The sequence below is a fragment of the Salarias fasciatus genome, chromosome 5 (assembly GCF_902148845.1).
Source record: "Salarias fasciatus chromosome 5, fSalaFa1.1, whole genome shotgun sequence".
Taxonomy (NCBI): Eukaryota; Metazoa; Chordata; class Actinopteri; order Blenniiformes; family Blenniidae; genus Salarias; species Salarias fasciatus.
The window spans coordinates 15,076,385-15,095,623 of NC_043749.1; the positions used below are offsets into that span (position 1 = coordinate 15,076,385).

At 41.1% G+C, this 19,239-nt stretch overlaps 1 protein-coding gene across 2 annotated transcripts in view; it reads right to left on the minus strand.

Annotated features, from left to right (window-relative positions):
• Window positions 1-19,239, minus strand: part of bsnb (bassoon (presynaptic cytomatrix protein) b) — a 71,009-nt gene that overhangs the window by 15,754 nt on the left and 36,016 nt on the right. For both annotated transcript variants that reach the window (XM_030090843.1, XM_030090842.1), the window contains exon 4: window positions 171-986. In XM_030090843.1, the coding sequence (XP_029946703.1) occupies window positions 171-986 (816 nt within the window). The remainder of the gene's footprint in view (window positions 1-170; window positions 987-19,239) is intronic.

The following is a 19,239-nucleotide window of genomic DNA, read 5'->3' on the forward strand; positions in this document are numbered from 1 at the left end:
GAGCAAATGTTTCAAAGGATTTGAAAAAGGCTTTAACAAATATAAAAGTAATACAAAAAAACTGACATATGAATACTGCAATGGTTACAATTATTTGAATGGAGCAAAACAAATCAAAGTGATACATCAAAAAAGAAAAAGATAAGGCGGAGAGGTTGCAGGTAGCTCACTTCGTGGTGTCTTGACTTCAGAGTGTCTTCGTCTATCTTCATGTCTTTTGGAGAAGTGACAGTCTCTGATAATGCCTTCTTCGGTGAGGCTTTGACGTCTTCTTTTAGAGCTTTAGATCCAACTTTGTTCTTCTCTTGGCTTTGGGGTTGCTTGCGTGCCTGGTTGTTACCTGTGGGTTTAGACTGAGTGGGTGCTGATTTTGAGGCGGCGGATGATGCCTTGGCATGGTTGGGTGCAACTTTACCAGGAGTAGATGAAGCCTTGGCACCAGGGGGATGAGAGGGGCCCTTAGTCTGAGCTGAGGGCTGAGCGGATCCTTTTGTCTGGGTCGGCCCTTTGGGCTGGCTCGGGCCCTTTGTTTGACTAGCAGGCTGAGAGGGGCCTTTACTTTGTGTATGCGGTTGATTAGGACCTTTGACTTGACCAGGTCCTTTACTCTGAGTTGGTGGCTGTGTCTGACCCTTAACTTGAGGGGATGGCTGTGCTGAACCCTTAGGTTGAGGGGTGGGTTGGGCAGAAGCCTTGGTGTGAGGAGAAGCCTGGCTGATCCCCTTTGTTTGAGGGGCAGGCCCGGCCTGTTTCACACTAGAAAGAGGGCCACTTACTTGGGGACACGCTGGTTTCTGTTGTGGTTGAGGACCTGAGGCCCTTGGCCCTGATAGTTGATTGGGCATTTTCTGCTGAGGTGGCTGTTGATTGGCTGGAGCAGGTAACCGTGGCGATCCCATGGGCTGTGCAACAGGAGGCGGAATATCTCCCAGGCTTCCTGACAGAGCTCTCTGAGTCTGGCAGTTCAGGCATAGCCATTCCTTCTTCTGAAAGACAAAAACAAATAAAGCAAAATCAGTAATATTGTTACGGTAAGTAGTCAGGAGAACATGACATCTTCACAGTATGCATGATCATGAAAATAAACTCCTGAAAAAGGATGAAAAAGGATGAACAGATTCAGTTTTGACATAACATGAACAATAGGTTACATCCTACAGTTTCATTCAGAAGTAGTTTTAATCCGCTTCAAAATATTCATTCATTCATTCATCCATCTATCTTCAAGACCTAATTTTCACAGACAAGGGCTGCAGGGTCCTGGAGCAGATCCCAGCCAAGTCAGGACCAGGGCTGGCATCAGATGAACATGCCATATGCAGTAATTTTGTCGAGAATGGAGATGGCAATATCACTTGCAATAAACACAAGCACTTAATAAAATGCAGATGCCTTGTACTTTGAGGATTGTCCTGTTTTTTTCATTGATTCCATTCACATTCTGGTAAAAACTTCCAGGCAGCAGTGTTTTTGTTGTTTTTGACTTCTGCTCTGTAAGACATAATTTTGCAGTAATGAAATGAAATATGATCTGTTTTTCAACACAGTGCTTTATTTTGAAAATGGTCAAAGTCATGCCTTTTTGTGAAGCAACTTCCCATCTGGTCTGGTCTTCTTTAGGTAACCTAACATTGCTCTGGTGAATTAAAGACATTTAGTTTTCGTGCTACAAACCATCATAGGTAGAAACAGGTCTAAAATGACCAGAAATCCCTTTCAGTGCGATGTGCACTCATGGCACACCAAAAAAGCTACACACACAACACATTTCACTGAAAAAGTGTTGATAAATTCACTGCACAATTAATCGTTTGTATTGTTGTCAATTTTACTCGAATGTGCAGAAAAGCTATTCACTGCAATTGCAGAGTACTTGTGTCAGTACTACATATTTCAGAGAGCTTTTTGTTTTCGCTGGTCAGACAGAGATGGAAAACTCTGGAATTTTTCAAAAATATGCCATTAAGGTCCAAAAGTTTCTGTTATAAGATAAATGAATAAAAACACAATGAAAGTTTACTCTTTTCCCTTGAAACCATTGCATCAACCTGTCCTGAAGTTTTAACCAAGTTGTCATAAATCTTTTTTCATAGCTTTCTTACTTTTCTCTGTCCGTTTCACCATCATGATCCTCACTAAGCTCTCTTCACTTACTTTTGGACATCATTAACTTATCTTGACCTGCTGGGCATGCAACTAAGGCAGTAAGGCTTCACTCTGGACACATAGACTGCACACATATGTTGACATGCAGAGCATGAAGGCAAATCCATTAAACATTGCTGCTTAGCAATGCTTTAGCTTTAACATATGTGTACTGCACATATTGATATTGTGATGATAATATATTTATGATATATTATGCAGCCCGAATCAGGACTCACATCTGTGATCAATTTAGTCCTATCATAAAACACCCATCTCATACAGGAGAAAGCTGGGAGCATCCGCAGAAAACCCCCACTGTCACAGAGAGAATATGCTAAAGTGAAACACAAAAGCTTCATCAGCCAGCAAGTTCGAATCGATACCGTGTGGTGAAGGTTCGACCCACAGCACTATGTTATGAACAAAACAAGACGCATTTCGCAATTTGGCCAACATAATGACATTTTTTCCCAGAAGAAAACAATCCTAGTCGTTCTGTTTTCCAGTTTGGAGCTCACTGATAAAAGCTAAACTCACCCATTTTAGGTTTTCAGCTCAAGGGCAAAGTCAAGCCAGCATCAAGAGATCTAAAGCAACAGCAGGTTCACTGATTGTGTCCATGCAGTCGTCTACCCTGCAATGATTTGATCAACTGGAATACTACAAGTTATGAAAGCATCATGAACAGGGCTCAACAACAACATTTTGGATCACTGTGACCAGACATTATGGTGAGTGGGTTTCCAGATGTTCCTAATGTTACTGAACATCTTCACTATCTGTGACATTTTGTTGTGAATTAGCATATTATCTGATTAATGTTCACTATGGTGTGACCATTCATTCCCAAAAAGAGATTCACAACCTTTTTAAATGTTAATGACAGGAGTTTAAATATCTCTATTAATTTTCCTTTGAAACATTTCATTGATTGTTATATCAGAGTTATCAATTGCTTGCTCTGCTAATCCTCTAAGACAGCACAGCCTTCAAGCCTGTTTTTGGTCCACCATTCACACAATTCCTGACCATTAATGCACGTCTCTCTCAGTCTCTTTCTATTTCTTTCTCTTCACGTACGCAGGCACGTAGGCACATAGGCAGTTTTTCAACTTCCAATTTCAGAACAAGTTTGTGCCTGCAGTTTCAGTTTCATCCATGGACATTTTTACTATCGTTTCTAATTGAAATGAACTCCTTGAAGTCCCAGGTCCATTTCTCTCTCTCTGTGTGTGTGTGTGTGTGTGTGTGTGTGTGTGTGTGTGTGTGTGTGTGTGTGTGTGTGTGTGTGTGTGTGTGTGTGTGTGTGTCATACTTTTTTCACTTGTTTGTCTTACTCGCTTTTTGACAGCCTGAATAATCTCCTCTTTTGTTCCTTCACCTTGTCTGTCACCACTGTTTGCACTTTTCTTTTTTTCTCAAGCAACTCATTCCTGTATTTTCCCCATATTTTGCAAATCAGTCCACACCGCCACATCTGCTGATGTCGGGAGACGAGAGACAGAAAACCTCAATCAAATTGGTTGGGAAGACTTGGCCAAGTTACAAGTCGTTTCCCACTTGCTTTTAGAGGATGTTAAATGTTGAGCTCTGATCATATGTACCATCAGTCCCAGTTTGACATTAGCAGGATTTAGATGAAAACAGATTGTGTCAAGAGCCAATACAAATATTGCTTTTTGTTGTTTTCATCTCTTTCATCATACTGAATGTGTTTGTTAAAAGCAAAACTGCCCTTGAAAAAAAATAATTTCTCAGAAGAATCAGATGGCCTGAATTGATCAGATACATTTTAGCAGCTTTTGACACTGCAGAGAAACTACTGAAGTCAAGAGCCTATTCAGTAAGTTTGAGCTTTGAAGTGGCGGGATTGCCAGATGGCTTTCATTGGCAGACCACTCAGAAAATTGAATCAGGTCAACCTGACTTGGTCTCATGTCCTGGAAGATGTTTTGCTTCTTATCCAAGTGGCTTCATCACTTCATGCTGCTAGTCAAGGGAACGGCATGAACGGATGAAGCCACTTGGATAAGGGGCAAAAGTCTTCCGGGGCATGAGACCAAGTCCAGTTGGCCTGATTCAGTTCTCTCTGTAAAGCCTCCTACCTGCTCAAACAACAATATGCATCGACATATTTCACTGAGAATGTGAAGAAAAAAAAGTGTTCAGTCGAACAGCTGAACAACCCTTGATAATTAACTGCACTAAACTATGCCTAACAATTGGAATCTTACTGGAATGTATACACATCACTCTGCTGCTATTCCCAATGATGAATTGGTACATGCACATAAATATCTCTGTTAGTCAGAAAAAAATAAATCAAAATGCTGTTGCTTTTTGAATGGTCATGGAGAGCCAAGGACTCCGTATAACTAGGCTGAACAACTGAATATCTGAAAGCCTGTCCAAACAAGGCCTTTCATCTCGTTGAGAAGACTTAATCATTTGACAACATTAAGCACTCTCAAACAGGGTACACAGAGGATGGGTGCAGTGTGAATACAAATTAACACATCTGTTATTAGATTGAAGGGGATGCAGCAGTCATTAGACCTTTTATGGAACCCACAGCAAAGTCTCTGTCTGCAGGGGCAGCGTTTGCCCTTGACAAGTCGTCTTATTGAGACCTGTGTTTGCTCAGTCTGGAGTTATGGACACTGACAATGCTTAAAAATCAATGACAGAAGCCATCGAAGACAGGATATTAACATAAACAGATTCAATTTCAGGTCAATGGAACAAATCATTAAGGCCGCTCAGTGAGAGGCAATGGTTATATTACAGGTTATGAAAACCGAAAATCGAGGTGAGGGCACCATGTTTGTCACAAAGCCCTCCGTTAATGATAATCATCTCTATCTGAGGCCTGAAGACGGAGCGTGTTGTGCCACGGGCTTGTGTGACTCCACAAATGACCTCATAGACATCTCAACTGGTGATTACCATCCCTCCAATAAATCATTTCTTATATTGATGTCATATTTCAAAAGTGAATAAATAGAGGAGATAGAATTTAACAACAAGCCAAGTAACAGCTAATAAATAAAAACAATGCAGGTGTTCAGAGCCTGTATCAGAGGGCATCTTTACCACGGGACAAACAGTCAAGAGTATACTTGTAGGTGTATTGTTTTCTTTTGAATGCCTTTGCATTTACTTCACTTTCCAACAATCAAATGAAAGCAGTCCTCATGAGTTGTTGGGAAGATGTCACTTCTATGAATCTTCAGCCATGGAGGGTAGCCTAAAGAGGACATCCTTGGTTACATAAAAAAAACAAAAAAACAAAAAAAAAACAATACAAACACCACGATTACAGCCAAAACAAAGAGGGATTGATTAAAAGTGACAGTCATTTAGTGAGAGCAGGACACCACAAAACAGATCTCCGTTTGGAGAGCTGGAAAAAAAAAAAACGAATTTGACGGAGGAGTCTCCAGTGGAAAGGTTTAGGAGTTGAACACATTCTGCCTTTTCTAATCCCTTCAGACTAAATCTTTGTGGAGACAATGATCACGCCCTGTGTGAGCGAGAAACTGATTATTTTCTCCTTCGCAGGGCCCCTGGTGGGCCCTCCGTTTGGCTCACCATGAAGGGTGAAACACGCCGCCACAAAGCATTTTCACAATTTGTCCAGTTGAGCTGATTTGTGAACACTAAATAATCCACAAATAATGGTTCGTCACATGCTGTTGTGGGCGGCAGTAGACAAAGCTACAGCTCTCGTGTACCAGAGGAGGATGAGAAAGTGTGAGGAGGAGGGTGGAAAAAAAGGCAGGAAGGAGAAGGTGCGAGGAGAATAATCTGAATAATGATGGGAGGGGAGACAATGGCCACAAGAATTTATGCTCACTGAGTGAATCAGTGTTACCACAGAGTCCCTTGCAAAAGTTATTGGCAGATGTGAGCGCGCCATAAAAAAAAAAAACAATTTAAAACCAATCAGAATTTTCTTCTTCACCAGCTAGTCATCAATCAACTTTGTCTTAACTCTTTTGTCAATAAACTGTCATTTGCTGAAGATCAATTTCATCCTGATGACCATGGATATATTTTCTGTACATTGTAGCCTACCCAAAAACATACTACACCTCATGTGGCCGTTGATCAATACAGTATCACGCACTGACACAGCAAACATGTAACCTTATGTTAACTCAATCAGAAACCTTATGTAATACGACTAATAAATTATGCAACTCTTTCCTTTGGGAATGATGCCATTTGAATCATGAATATTGTGAAAATATGCAGTTCACCTTGAATAATGGTGCTGTAACCACAGCGTGGGCAGCTACAGATAAAAGAAGATAAAATAAGACCCTGGCAAACACTCGGTCAGGTTGAGAACTCTTTCAATGACGGCACGAACCAGAAAGGAAAAATACCGCAAGGTACTGACTTAGTTTGACAGAGTCAGACTCCGAAACACGAAAAGCTGAAATGAATGTTACGCAATCCAACTCAACGAAGGCTGACATGGCGAAATCATTTAAAATCCATGTGCAGCATGCTATGCTTTTGTGTTCATGATGTAAAAAAAAAAAAAAAAGCGCTTTCTTAACAAGTCCAAATCCTCCAGGAATCTGTTGTCTGAAAAAAAACTAAAACCACCAGGAATGGTTGGAGCCACTGGCCTGCCAAACAGACAGACTTGCTTTGTTTTCATATCTCTCAAGTGCTGTACTGAGAAGCTATATATAAACAGGTGCAGTAGTCTCAGAACTGGCCATCTGTGCCGCTTCTTTCACGTCAAGCGACTGTGTGTTTGTGGACAGCTAGAGCACACTCAGACCGACACACAGCTACCCAAGTTACGCAACAAAAAATACAGTGAATAGTGTGTGTGTATGTGTGTGTGTAGTCAGTGCACGTATGCACATATGTTAGCAACATTAACCAACAATAATCAGCCTGGGAAGTTTGGTCTCCTTTCTTTCAGCCTTGGCAAAACCACATTCAATTTTCTGTTTCCGGCATCCTCACAAAAGCCAAAATCTAATTAAACGGCCAGAATTAGGTACAAGTGAATTTTTTTTTTTCCATTTCTTTTTTTTTCCAGTTGACCAAATTTCTTCCTGCCTTGTTGGCATTGCCAAACTCCCCATCTTTGTTCCTGAATCAGCATAGCATCAGTGCGTGGGTGAAAGAGAGAGAAGAGCGAGGCCAAACCGGAGCAGGGAGTAGCAAATTATTCATGTAGAGTGCTTTAGCTTGTACGGCAGTGAGCGGTGTGGGCCGCGTTTCCCACCTCTACCCACACGGCGTGGAGAAAATCAGGTCCGCGTAAAAAGACTGCACCTCTGTGCTGCCGAGAAAACAGCGGCCGGTTCGCAGTGCCCGTCTCCGGCAGCTCAGCACGCACAAATTAAACTGCAGCCAAAACTACAAAGGAGACAAGTAATGAATGTCTTTTTTTTAAGCAGGAGAGAATTAATTTTGTAAACATTTTTGTTTTTTTGTTTTTTGCAATCATAAAGCGACTGAAGCCGCTTTGTTTTATCTTAGCATCCGCTCTGTGTTTTTTTAGGGATTTGTCAATGAAGCACTGTGTGTGTGTGTGTGTGTGTGTGTGTGTGTGTGTGTGTGTGTGTGTGTGTGTGTGTGTGTGTGTGGTACAGTTGTATGGCAGCAGCCTCCGTTTGTTAGTGGATCATCCTGTTAGTGAATCTGGTAACCTCATTAAATGGCAGGAGGTTAACGTGTCTGCAGAGTGGAGTGTGTACTTAACATCAGCCCTGATCTGTAATTCGGATGCAGCTGACAAGACTACACGCTGTTATCTAAAGTTTATAGCCATCCATTGTCAGAGTGTAAAGTTTGTTCTTAGCTCCAACAAGAAAAGGAAAAAAAGTGCAGTTAGTTCATGTGTAATACAGTCGTCACTTTCTTGGAACAAGAAACACAACTTTAATTTCCCTGCTTAAAGGAATACTCCACCCAAAAAACGATTTGGCCTCATTTTCTACTCACCCTCATGCTGAGAAACACTCTGGAGCACTTTTTTGACGTTTCAAATGCAGTTGGAGATGTTTGGGGATTTTCGTTGTCAACAAACAGGGACCGACAGAGCCCGACAGAAAAAATGGTCCATAAAATCCACAAAACGTTCCCATTTTCCTTCATACTGCTCGTCCGCTGTAATCCAAGTGTCCTGAGCGCGTAACGTCCATAATTAATTCTTAACGAGGTCATTTAGTACATTTTAAGAGCCCAAACAGGGCGCTCTCATACAGCTCCATTGCATGTCTGCGCGCGCACCCTGAACTACGGAAGCCGCGGCTTGCGCGTTTTCAGCGACTACTTTTCTAAATTGCAAGCGTAGAAGAAGAAGTTCCGCTGTTTATATTCTGCTGTGAGTGACCGAGCTGTGGACAATCACAAAAGTGATTGGCTACTGTTTTAAAGCTTTGAATTCGGTGTCCTGCTGAAAGGGCACAAGCGTGTTGCTTGGTCTGCCGCGGCTTCCGTAGTTCAGGGTGCGCGTGCAGACATGCAATGGAGCTGTATGAGAGCGCCCTGTTTGGGCTCTTAAAATGTACTAAATGACCTCGTTAAGAATTAATTATGGATGTTACGCGCTCAGGACACTTGGATTACAGCGGACGAGCAGTATGAAGGAAAATGGGAACGTTTTGTGGATTTTATGGACCATTTTTTCTGTCAGGCTCTGTCGGTCCCTGTTTGTTGACCACGAAAATCCCCAAACATCTCCAACTGCATTTGAATCGTCAAAAAAGTGCTCCAGAGTGTTTCTCAGCATGAGGGTGAGTAGAAAATGAGGCCAAATCGTTTTTTGGGTGGAGTATTCCTTTAAGAGAATGAGGTTATACAACCAATCGACCAAAATAAGACTCAAATTTTCTAAAAATGTGAATTTGACTGGACACTATATTATTTTTTAGGGATACTTCTTATGTGAAGGCAAATGTTCAGTAATTTGCTCCACTGAGGACATTAAAAGCTACGTCTTGAGTGTAACATTTTAGTTTCACTTCCGACATCCTAAAAGTATAATTTGCACAATCTATAAGGAGCTCAAGAACAAATTGAAACTGTAAATAAATGTACAGTTTTAGATTTAATACATGTGGACTTTTCAACTTTTACTTGATTGAAGAGCTTCAACACTTCTAGTTTTACAATTCTTTCAATGCAAGTGTACTTTTTTTTAAATAATATTTTTGTACTTTTTCTGTCTGCAACAGCACAGATTTTTAAGTCATTCACAAAAAAAAAAAAAAAAAAAAAATCACTTTTTTTTACCTCCAGAAAAACACTAGCAGATTTCCTTACTGGTTTCCAGATTGCAGAGTAATATCCAATTTTTACACTGGTAAAAAAAAATCCATGTTGTGACGCACAGTTGATGAGTTTCCACATTCAATCCGAAGAGTCACTAATTGAATGGCATCAGCTCTGACTGCACCTTCGGCTGCCATTTTAAGACCCGCCTGCTGGCTGGCAGTTTGTATCAATTGTTTCGAGACCGTTCTTGCATTCATTAGTTCATACATCCCGGTTCGCATCCAGATTTTAGACCTTCAGCTGAAACTAATGAGTAAATCAGTCTGCCCCACGTAATGCTGACAGCTCAGCTAATGTGTCATAATAGCACGGCTATGTGCACAGGCCAATTAAAAGTACTGCAACAGCTACTTTTCTCCAAGTAGTAGTTTTTAATTGAAGCAACGAGAAAAACAACCGAGCCAATGTGGTCACTGTGGCAAATTACTCATGTTCAATGTTTTCCACAGTATGTTTGTATAAATCTTCATGTAATGCTGCAAGATTGTCGAGATCTTTATCTGACTGTTTTATTGTGATTTCATATTTCATTGTTGAACGGTCGTGTACTGAGCTCTCCCGTCCCTGAGAAAAATATCAACCATCTTTTTCAATATTTGTACTTCTGTTCAGCCGTTATTACATCATATATAGTCAGAAAATGACCTTGAGGGCGATCACGGTGCCCTCAAAGTTTCACTTGAGAAATATTACAGCTGAAGCAGAGGCTGACAATCTGTTTGAGGCAGCAGGAAAAATAAGAAATATATTTTTTTCTTAGTATGGAGCTGAGAGAGGAGAAGCGTGCGTTAAAGCTGGCTCTGCCATGACAGACAGAGGTGAGTACCGTGAACACGGGTGTAGTAATGCTTCATCCCGTCAGCTCACAGCCGGAAAAGCTGCCCTTTCACTGTCAAAATAATGAGAGATTGAACACTGCAGGTTACCACAAGGAAAAGGTCAGAAAGATTGATCCCATTCTCACAGATTGATCCTTCTCTCACAGAGTTTGGCGAGACATTACAGCCCTGATCACTCATAACGTGTGTGTGTGTGTGTGTGTGAGTGTGTGTGTGTGTGAGCTTGTACGTGTCAGGCAGTATTACTGACCATGAAGCAAAGTACATTAATGATGTCGACTGGAAAATCCTCAATGACCACCGAGGCTCTGAGCACCGAGCCGAATGAAAAGTAAGCGGTTCTCACATGGGGCCGCCGTGAATTATTTTCCAATGACGTTCACCTGTCTGTCTTTGTTAGGAAAGATCAAAAAAAAAAAAAGATATTAGGAGCTGAAATGAAAGGAGCGAGAAAATCAACCACGCAGAAATAGCAGGTGAACTCAAGGCTGGATGGGTAATAAACAAAAAACAAGAAATGATCAAATTCATTTTCAAATTCTCACAATGCTGTTTTTCACAATTCCAAAGAAAACTTAAAAATATCTTACAAACAAGCACAAACATTACATGTGGTTGTAGTGAAATCCCTTTGAGAAGCAGTTATAAACTCAGCACTGCTTCATTATCACATTTTAGTTAATTAAACAAAAATGTTCTTCTAATTCCCAAAGCTGTCAGTTTGAAAGCCCGCCTCGGCCTGTCTGTGTGTCAAAGTGTCCTCAGACAAGACACACAAGTTTTCCCAGTTGGTGCGAGCATCTTGCGTGGCAGCCGTCACTACTGGAGCGTCGGTGTGTGTGAGTGAATGGGTGAATGTGACCAATCCTGTCACGCACATTGAGACTGCTCAACTGGTAAAATATGCTATATGAGTAAAGCCCTATTCAGTAATCTACAGTTTTCCATACATATGTTGTGAGAAATGCCCTTCGTTCCACAAATAGATGGGGAATTTTCTATAATTCAATCTGAAAAGGTGCTGAAAATGAAAGGAAGGCAGTAGATAAAGTATTTTCTTTTTTTGTTTTGTAACTAGAATATTTACATTCACATTTAGAATGTTTTTCTTTCTGTCCTATTTCTCTCTTAACAATGCAGCGCTGCACGTCTCGCGTGTTTTTCTTTTCTCTCCAGGATTCAAACAAAAGGTCATGTTGTTCGGCGGCTCTACTAAGAATCCTGTTCACAAATCACAGACCTTGTTTTTGCAGTTTAGACCATCAAGACACAATCGCACAGAGGTGATATTTACAAGGAGGGGAAAAAAAAAAAAAGTGCACAAAGCACAGCCAGAGAAATGAAGAGTCGAGGCCGCTGCCGGGAGAAAGCTTGAATGCGTCCTGCCCATGGAGGGAGCCAGAGAGTGCACAATTTCATGGAGAGCTCTGAAGCCCCATGAGAGCAAACACGCCCCCATAACAACACGAGCGTGCAGAACTGAAAAAAACAAACAGCGTGCTCAAAAAGTCAGATTCGAGCATCCTACTCAATACTGCTCTTGAAGTAACTGAATTTGGCTGCATCCTTTACAGCAGCTGTTTTTTTTTCTTCTTCTTCAAATTCTCCTCTCACCTCTGATCCCCTGTGTAAACACTGGTGACAGACATACACCCTCGTCCCACTCTGCCCGTGACACACACACACACACAAACACACACACTGGAATACCTTCATATTGCTGGTCAGAAAAGGGTGAGAAACACGTGTGCGGGCAGCGCCGTGGGCTATCTGCACAACCTCAGTATTCCTGTCCCACTGTCAGTCAACTCACTGAGTCTGTCCCCCACATGGTTTCTCTGCCAGGAACCAGATCTCAAGCTGTGAGCAAGAAATGTCAGCTGTCATGCAGTCCCATAGCTCTCTGAGATATAATATTTCAGGTGCCCATTACCAAGCGGGAGAGCTGAGTCCCTCCCCCCCGTCTGAGGTAGTCTTACATTGACACACTTGTGTGATTTTCATCCCCAGTGTCTGAGTCCGTCAGCATGTTGCGGCTGAAACACGAATGCAGAATAAAGCCTGATGCCCAATGCGTATGAGTGCAGTGAAAGGAATTTAAAAAGGTGGCTTAGATACAATATCAAACAAAATGCATCGATATGGAAGTGTGATACTTGTAAGCCTGTATGTATATTTAACCCACAGGAATGTTCATTTACAAAGTTTTTGATCATTGGTGGGTTTTTATCAGGTAAATAATGATTTAGTCCAATGAACAATACACACACACATATGGAATCCACATATCAGATAACACATTCAATTATGTCAAGCGTGGTTAAATGTGACATTTGACTGTAGGCACTGTAAAACAACCAAAAGAACGGTTATATATCACTCATGTACAATAGGCATATTTCCAGGAAAAAAGTTCCAAATGTGCTCTTTAACACCTTTATCGTCTACAACAATATTAAAATTCTATCTACACTTCTCTAAACACTCTGTTTTTCACCAGAAAGCATCAATCCATCTATCATCTACGCTGATTTATCCAACTGATTCCAGTTTGGCAGCTTAGACCTGGGACACGTCACAGTGTAAACACAGTCACACACAGTCATATTCACACCCGCAGACAATATAGAGTCACCACATCACCTCAAGAGCATGCTTTATTGGACTGCGGTAGAGAATCTGTACACCCAACATGCAAACTCCACACAGAATCCACTCTGAGGACAGTGTGAAAACACACCTGTCAATAGCTATCACCCAAATATATTTCACAAACAGTAAATGTTCATCACGACAGTGATTAAGATGTTTCAGTGTGAATGTTTGAAGGGTAAAAGTATAAATCTTTCTTTTCTTGACTTCAGTATCCAGTAGCCTTGCTCGCTGCCGAGGTCTGACCTGATGTCGATATAATGAAAGGAAGCAATGTGATGCTTCGCTTCTTGAAGTGTCCCGCCACTAAATTACATTGATCCTTTGTACTGTAGCTTCCCCTGAGGCCAGTTACCCTTTTCTTTTTTGTTGCAAAATACGCCAGTCCACACAAGTAGAGATGTGATTGCAACAACATGCACAAGCAAATTAAATATCTGTCACGACATCGTCAAGCCTCATTACTGATTGTGTTCCCAAAAACTTCTAAATGTCAAACTTCATCTCTTGTCCTTCTTATACCGCTGATACCAGAGTAATTCCATAATAGCTTTGACATGCTTCCCATCGAAGCAGCCCTCATCGTTATCGGAATTTTAAGTTATTTTTTGACAGTCCGCCAGAAAAGTATCTGCCACATGAACCTTCAAAGTTACAGCAGAGAACTGAAATTCAAAGGATCGCAATGAACAACAAAGACGGAAATCCTCATAATAATCCTTTGAGTTTTGTGTCTGGCAGAGATTAATGAGGCGTACGACAGAGGAGGTCATAATTAATTCGTAACAAGCGAAGGTCACAGAAGCACAGGGTCAGTGTGAATTATTAACTCGCACGTGAACAAGGGCGTGCTGCCAAGTGGGAATGAACAGGGTGAGATTAAGGTGAGTGGGGAAATATGTCACACACAGTTGGGTGCACAGAAGTGTGGACACACACACACACCTGGCTGCATTTATAGTCTCGCATACCAGTAAATAAAAATAGTATAATAATTGTCAAAGATCAGAAAAATGTCAAGGTTTAATCCAAAACAGGTGACCAGACTTTTTCTTCAGTGAAATAATAAACAGAATAAGACTCAAAGCTCAACAGGAAAGGTTATTCTGCTCAGCCCTCATTTGAGTCCCTCGCTCTAAACCACCGTGTCCATTCCTGTTATGTACTGTCTGAATGAAACGTAGTTTAAGACTGCTAAGTGAGCAGTGGGAAGCGTGACTGAGCACATGTCCCAACAGTGTGCCAGGCTGTGCCACGCCATGCCGCGGCTGTGACAGGTCAGTAAGAGTCAGCAGGTATGTAGGTCAATCCCCCGGGACTCCTTCAATGGGGACACGTGGTGAGGCCTGTGGATTAGGGAGGAAATGAAGGATCATCCACTGAGCAAGCAGGACTCAGGCACAGTCACAGTCACTGGTCTGTGGTCCCACAGCGGACATTCAAGATGAAATTTAAAAAAAAAACACAAGTATATGCTGATGACAGAGGTGTTTCAAGTGTATGAGCAGTTAAATGTAAACAGGAAAAGCTAGTTTACACAACCCACAGATCACGAGGCTTGCAATCCAACGCCATCTCTGCTTCTCCATATGCCACAATGTCCTCAGGCAAGACACTGAACACCCCACCACCACCACCACCACCCACCATCACATCCCCAGCCAAACCCGCCGCCCCCCCGCCTGCAAGTTGCTCCCAATGCATAATGTACTATAATGTACCGTGAGTGATATCAATCTACCATTTACGGTTAGCAACTGCAATTTACAACCGTGCTGCAATTAAAGAAAAAAATAAGGACAGTCAACAAAGGCATTATCATTCAATCTTTGACACGTCAGTCTGCTATGGCAACATCATGGCAATCATCACTGTAAAGATAATTCAGTCTGGACAAAATCAGCAAAACAATCAACTGGCTAAACTACCTGTTCTGTGAAAATGTCAAAGCGAAATGACTGTGTGTGTGTGTGTGTGTGTGTGTGTGTGTGTGTGTGTGTGTGTGTGTGTGTGTGTGTGTGTGTGTGTGTGTGTGAGTGTGTGTGTGTGTGTGTGTGTGTGTGTGTGTGTGTGTGTGTGTGTGTGTGTGTGTGTGTGTGTTGCTGCAGGACATCAGAGTGTCATCTGCCATTAAGAGTGTGTGCCTGTCGTCCCCTCGGGGGCAGAGCAGTAGTGGGTCAGGTCATGTTTCCTGCTCTTTATTTACATATTCTGTCTATTTCCATTTGTTTCAAAGGGGGCAACAGGTGCCCTCTTTATGCCCAGCACGCAGGCGGGCTGTTCAAATCGGTGAGGCAGTTCCATCTCAGCATGGCGCTGTCAATGCATTAAAAATAGAGTGGGTAATGAACCAAAACATTAAAGGACTTCATTAAATTACTGTCTGAATACATGTTCTAATGCATTCTGACTTCAATTCTCATACTTGGACCAACTCCAGCAAATGTACTGTCTGGTATAGGATGTGTCTGTTGAACCAGAGGGGGGAAAATGTTTTGAATTTACCATTATTAATGATATGAACCAATATAATATAACGTCCATCACATTAGGAGTACCACTGGGGTCACTTCTAGGACCACCTTTGTTTTTTATGTTTTATGTTTCTACCAATAAACCAATTTACTATTGATTGCCTTTACTGTATTTAATGTCTTACTGATTTTTATTGTCTTTATTATTGTTTTTATTGTCTTCTTGACTGTGGACATTGAGATTTGCCCACAAATGTAACGTGCGTTATAAATAAAATCCATTATTATTATTATTATTATTATTATTACAATATGAAAGAAATAACTTACAGTGTCTGTGTTTCTTTTGGGGCAAACTGCAGCCTGGACATTTGATGTATTCCTGAGTCTGACTATGTTTTTTTATATTATCTGGGTGTATGAGTTTAACATCTAAAAAAACAGTGAAAAATGCACAGCCAGTTGAGCGCTCCTTTCACTTGTGTGAAATGATGAAGATGACCAGGTACAACATACATGTCATTTTTTTCTTGTGAACAAGACTTCTACTCTAAACCTTGCGGTTCATGAATGTATATTCTTGTTTCAAAAGTGGCAAAAACTCACAAACTTTATGAAACTACTGCACCACCCTAGTTGACCCTTGTATTTATTAAAGGAATATATCATTTTACGGGGCATATAGCGCACCGCTGGAATGTGCAGAAGTGCTGAGTCTTGTGGCAAAAAAAAGTAGAAAGCTCAATATCCCGTCTTTTATACTGCTGTATCCAGCTCAGGGTCGAGGGGCACTGAAGCAAATCACAGCCAACAGTGAAGGGAGGGTACAACCTGCGCAGGTCACCAGTCCGTCACAGGGCAAACACAACACACACAAACACACTGGGAGGGACTATCTCGCTATAAAGCATAACAACTGTGTGGCAAAGCACAAATATGTATGAACTGAAATGCACACTGGAGGAGGTAAATAAATAAACTATGACCTAAAAAGCATGTACAGTAATAACTTTAATCCATCGCCTCCACTATGACTAAATATAGTTGAATCATCACCGAGATTCTGTGGATCCACCTCTTTCACCCTTCAAAGAAGCAAAATCTTTCCTAGAGGACAAGAACAATCCGATATCCCTCTTCACACTCGAGGACTTGTAAGACAAACATCCAAAGGACGACTGGTATTTCCTTTTTTTCCAATAAGTCTTTATAACCCAGTTCTGTACATTTACCCTGAGAATATTAAAGATGATTTACTGTGTTTGTTCCTCTGCAGGTTTTCTTTAAAAGCACCCAGAGTGACTGCAGGCGTCTCAGCTCAGATTAGTGAATGCAGTCCTGTTGGGGTCAAACTGTCTGATGCAGTGAAAGCGTCTTTGATGTGTCTTATCTAAACCTTCCTGCACTACCTGCCTCCCGACTCCTTCACTCTTCTCCACCTCTACATGCTTTAATCAGCACTGGGTCTTAAAAGTCAGCAAGATAATAGGATACTGGATCACAAGTTTGCCTGATTGAGATTAAGTCAGATGAATGAGTTAATTTAGAACAATGAGGTCTATCTGCAACATCATATGAAGGATTAGGGATGGAGATTAAAGAGTTATGTTTTTTTTTTCTTTTTTGCAAAACTCCTTGGGGGCAAACAACAGAATAAAGGCAGTGGCATAAAGAAAAAGCAGAGCTGTAAAGATACATCTCCCTTTTCAAAATGTTAATCAAGTAGCAGTCAAAAAAACCTATTTTACACTGTGGTTGGCCGGCGAGCCCAAACAAGTCATGTGTCTCATCCTGTCACATATGTCTTTCCCCAGGACAAGTTAATCAGGCTGTCTCCTCAGCCCTGTTTTATTTCAGACGAGTTTCTATTACTCCTGCCAGGAAAAGCTGCAGCTATCAGCCAAGCAAGCAAAATTTATGTACCTCACGTTAGACTTTGAGACAAGTTATACAATCTGTAACCTCTTGGTGGGATGTGGTACGATGATAACTTTAATGGAACAAGCCAAGGGAAAACAAAATGCCTGTCTGCTAATTCTACTGTAGTCTTACCGATTGCTCATTGCACACGTTAAACAAATAACATTGAAATTTGATTAGCAAGTCTGTAAAGCACCTTAAACAAGAAACTACTAAAAGCTTATCTGTGGTCTAATAGCAGAGATAACCTCATGAGATATCTTATTGGGATGTAGATGTGTGAATCGCATTCACAGTGGATTCAACACACTTGTCAATGAATAATTGGACAGAGAGTATAAATGACATTTCCCCAAAACTACATCAACATCTTAAAATCTAAAAATGATAGTTTGATTAATTTTTTGCCACAGGTATCAGACTTGTTTCCCGATTCAGCTCAATATTTGAAAGATATTTTATTTTTTCCCCCACTGCGCCTTTCCATATCTGTTTACTTGTGAACATTTAGAGATGTCTCTGCGTGTTTTAATTGCCAGCCAGTTAATTCTGGTGTAAATGTGGTCGACTGTTTCTGTTAGCGGTGGAAAATGGCTCATTCATTCACATGGTGAAAATAGAAATCAGCAGCGAACTGAAACCCGGCCAGAGGACACTGGCTTGAACACACACTGTAAACACTGTGGAAGATACCAACGGAGATTCGAACGCTGGTTTGGTTACCAGACAGACAGACTGGCTATATCATTATTTCCACATGTAATTTCTGGAAAAATAAAGTGGATTGTGTGGGATGAGAGCGGACTGGGCTGTTGTATCATGGTCTGTCTGCTTCGCTCCGTGGCGGCCGTCAGGATCTCACCTCTTCACCTCAGGAAACAGCAATATGTTAGTGTTATGACACCCAGCTGTATCGATTCAAGACACCAGATGATCCATCTGTACTCAGTCCACCGATATCACGCCTCCTCAACATCAAACAGACAGAAAATGTTCATACATTTATTTCAGACAGACATTCTAATAATTGCTACAAGAGAAAAAGGACAGAAGATTCTAAAAAAAAAAAAAAAAAACAAACAAACTAGGAAGCATTTTTCCACAAAACAAGTTGGCTGTGAAAAACCTGGTCAGCATCATTGACCCCACAGCAGTGTTGTTGTTAGACAGTTTTTGGCATTTTTTCTTTTGTCTACAATGTTATTATGCATTTTATACTCATCTCCTCAAGCAGGGCATAAACAGACAATTAACCTACTGGAGTTAATGTTACACTCCAATGCTTTCAAACTTGATTTCTATTGCCTTACGGCTGCCTTTTAAATTATTTGGCTATTATTATTTTTAGTTTTAAATGTCTTAAACCATGTTTATACATTTTATACTATTTTTTTTTTCATTTTAAGCAAATGCATTCTAAACAAAGTGTTGCTTGAGTATTCATGTTTATATGAAATATATTGAATTTATCAACTCAATGGATGCAAAATGCTTCACTGCAGAGATTCCATACAGAAATACAGAAAAGATCCTTTTGACATCTTTGCATTTTTCTTATTTATTTTTTTTAATGTAGTTTGGCTCTAAAAGTGTGAAACAGGATGCCACAAAAGACTATCTGTTTCTCAGTGAGTTAAGGCGTTCCTGAGAATGTTAGCATTAGTGAACAGGAGTGTGGGGCAGGCTGGCAGAGGGAAGCGAGTGCAGTGGTCCTCGTCCTCACACTGCCTTTGTGTTTGCTGTTGACTGTTGAAAAGCCACTGTCGCGGCCAGGAGCTCAGACCTGATGAAATTGATATGGTGATCTTGAACGCTGCCCGACAGCTGTGGTATTGAGAAGATTATCAAGGGGTTAAAAGTAATATCTGAGCGATCAGTGAGCTTTATCCCTTTCA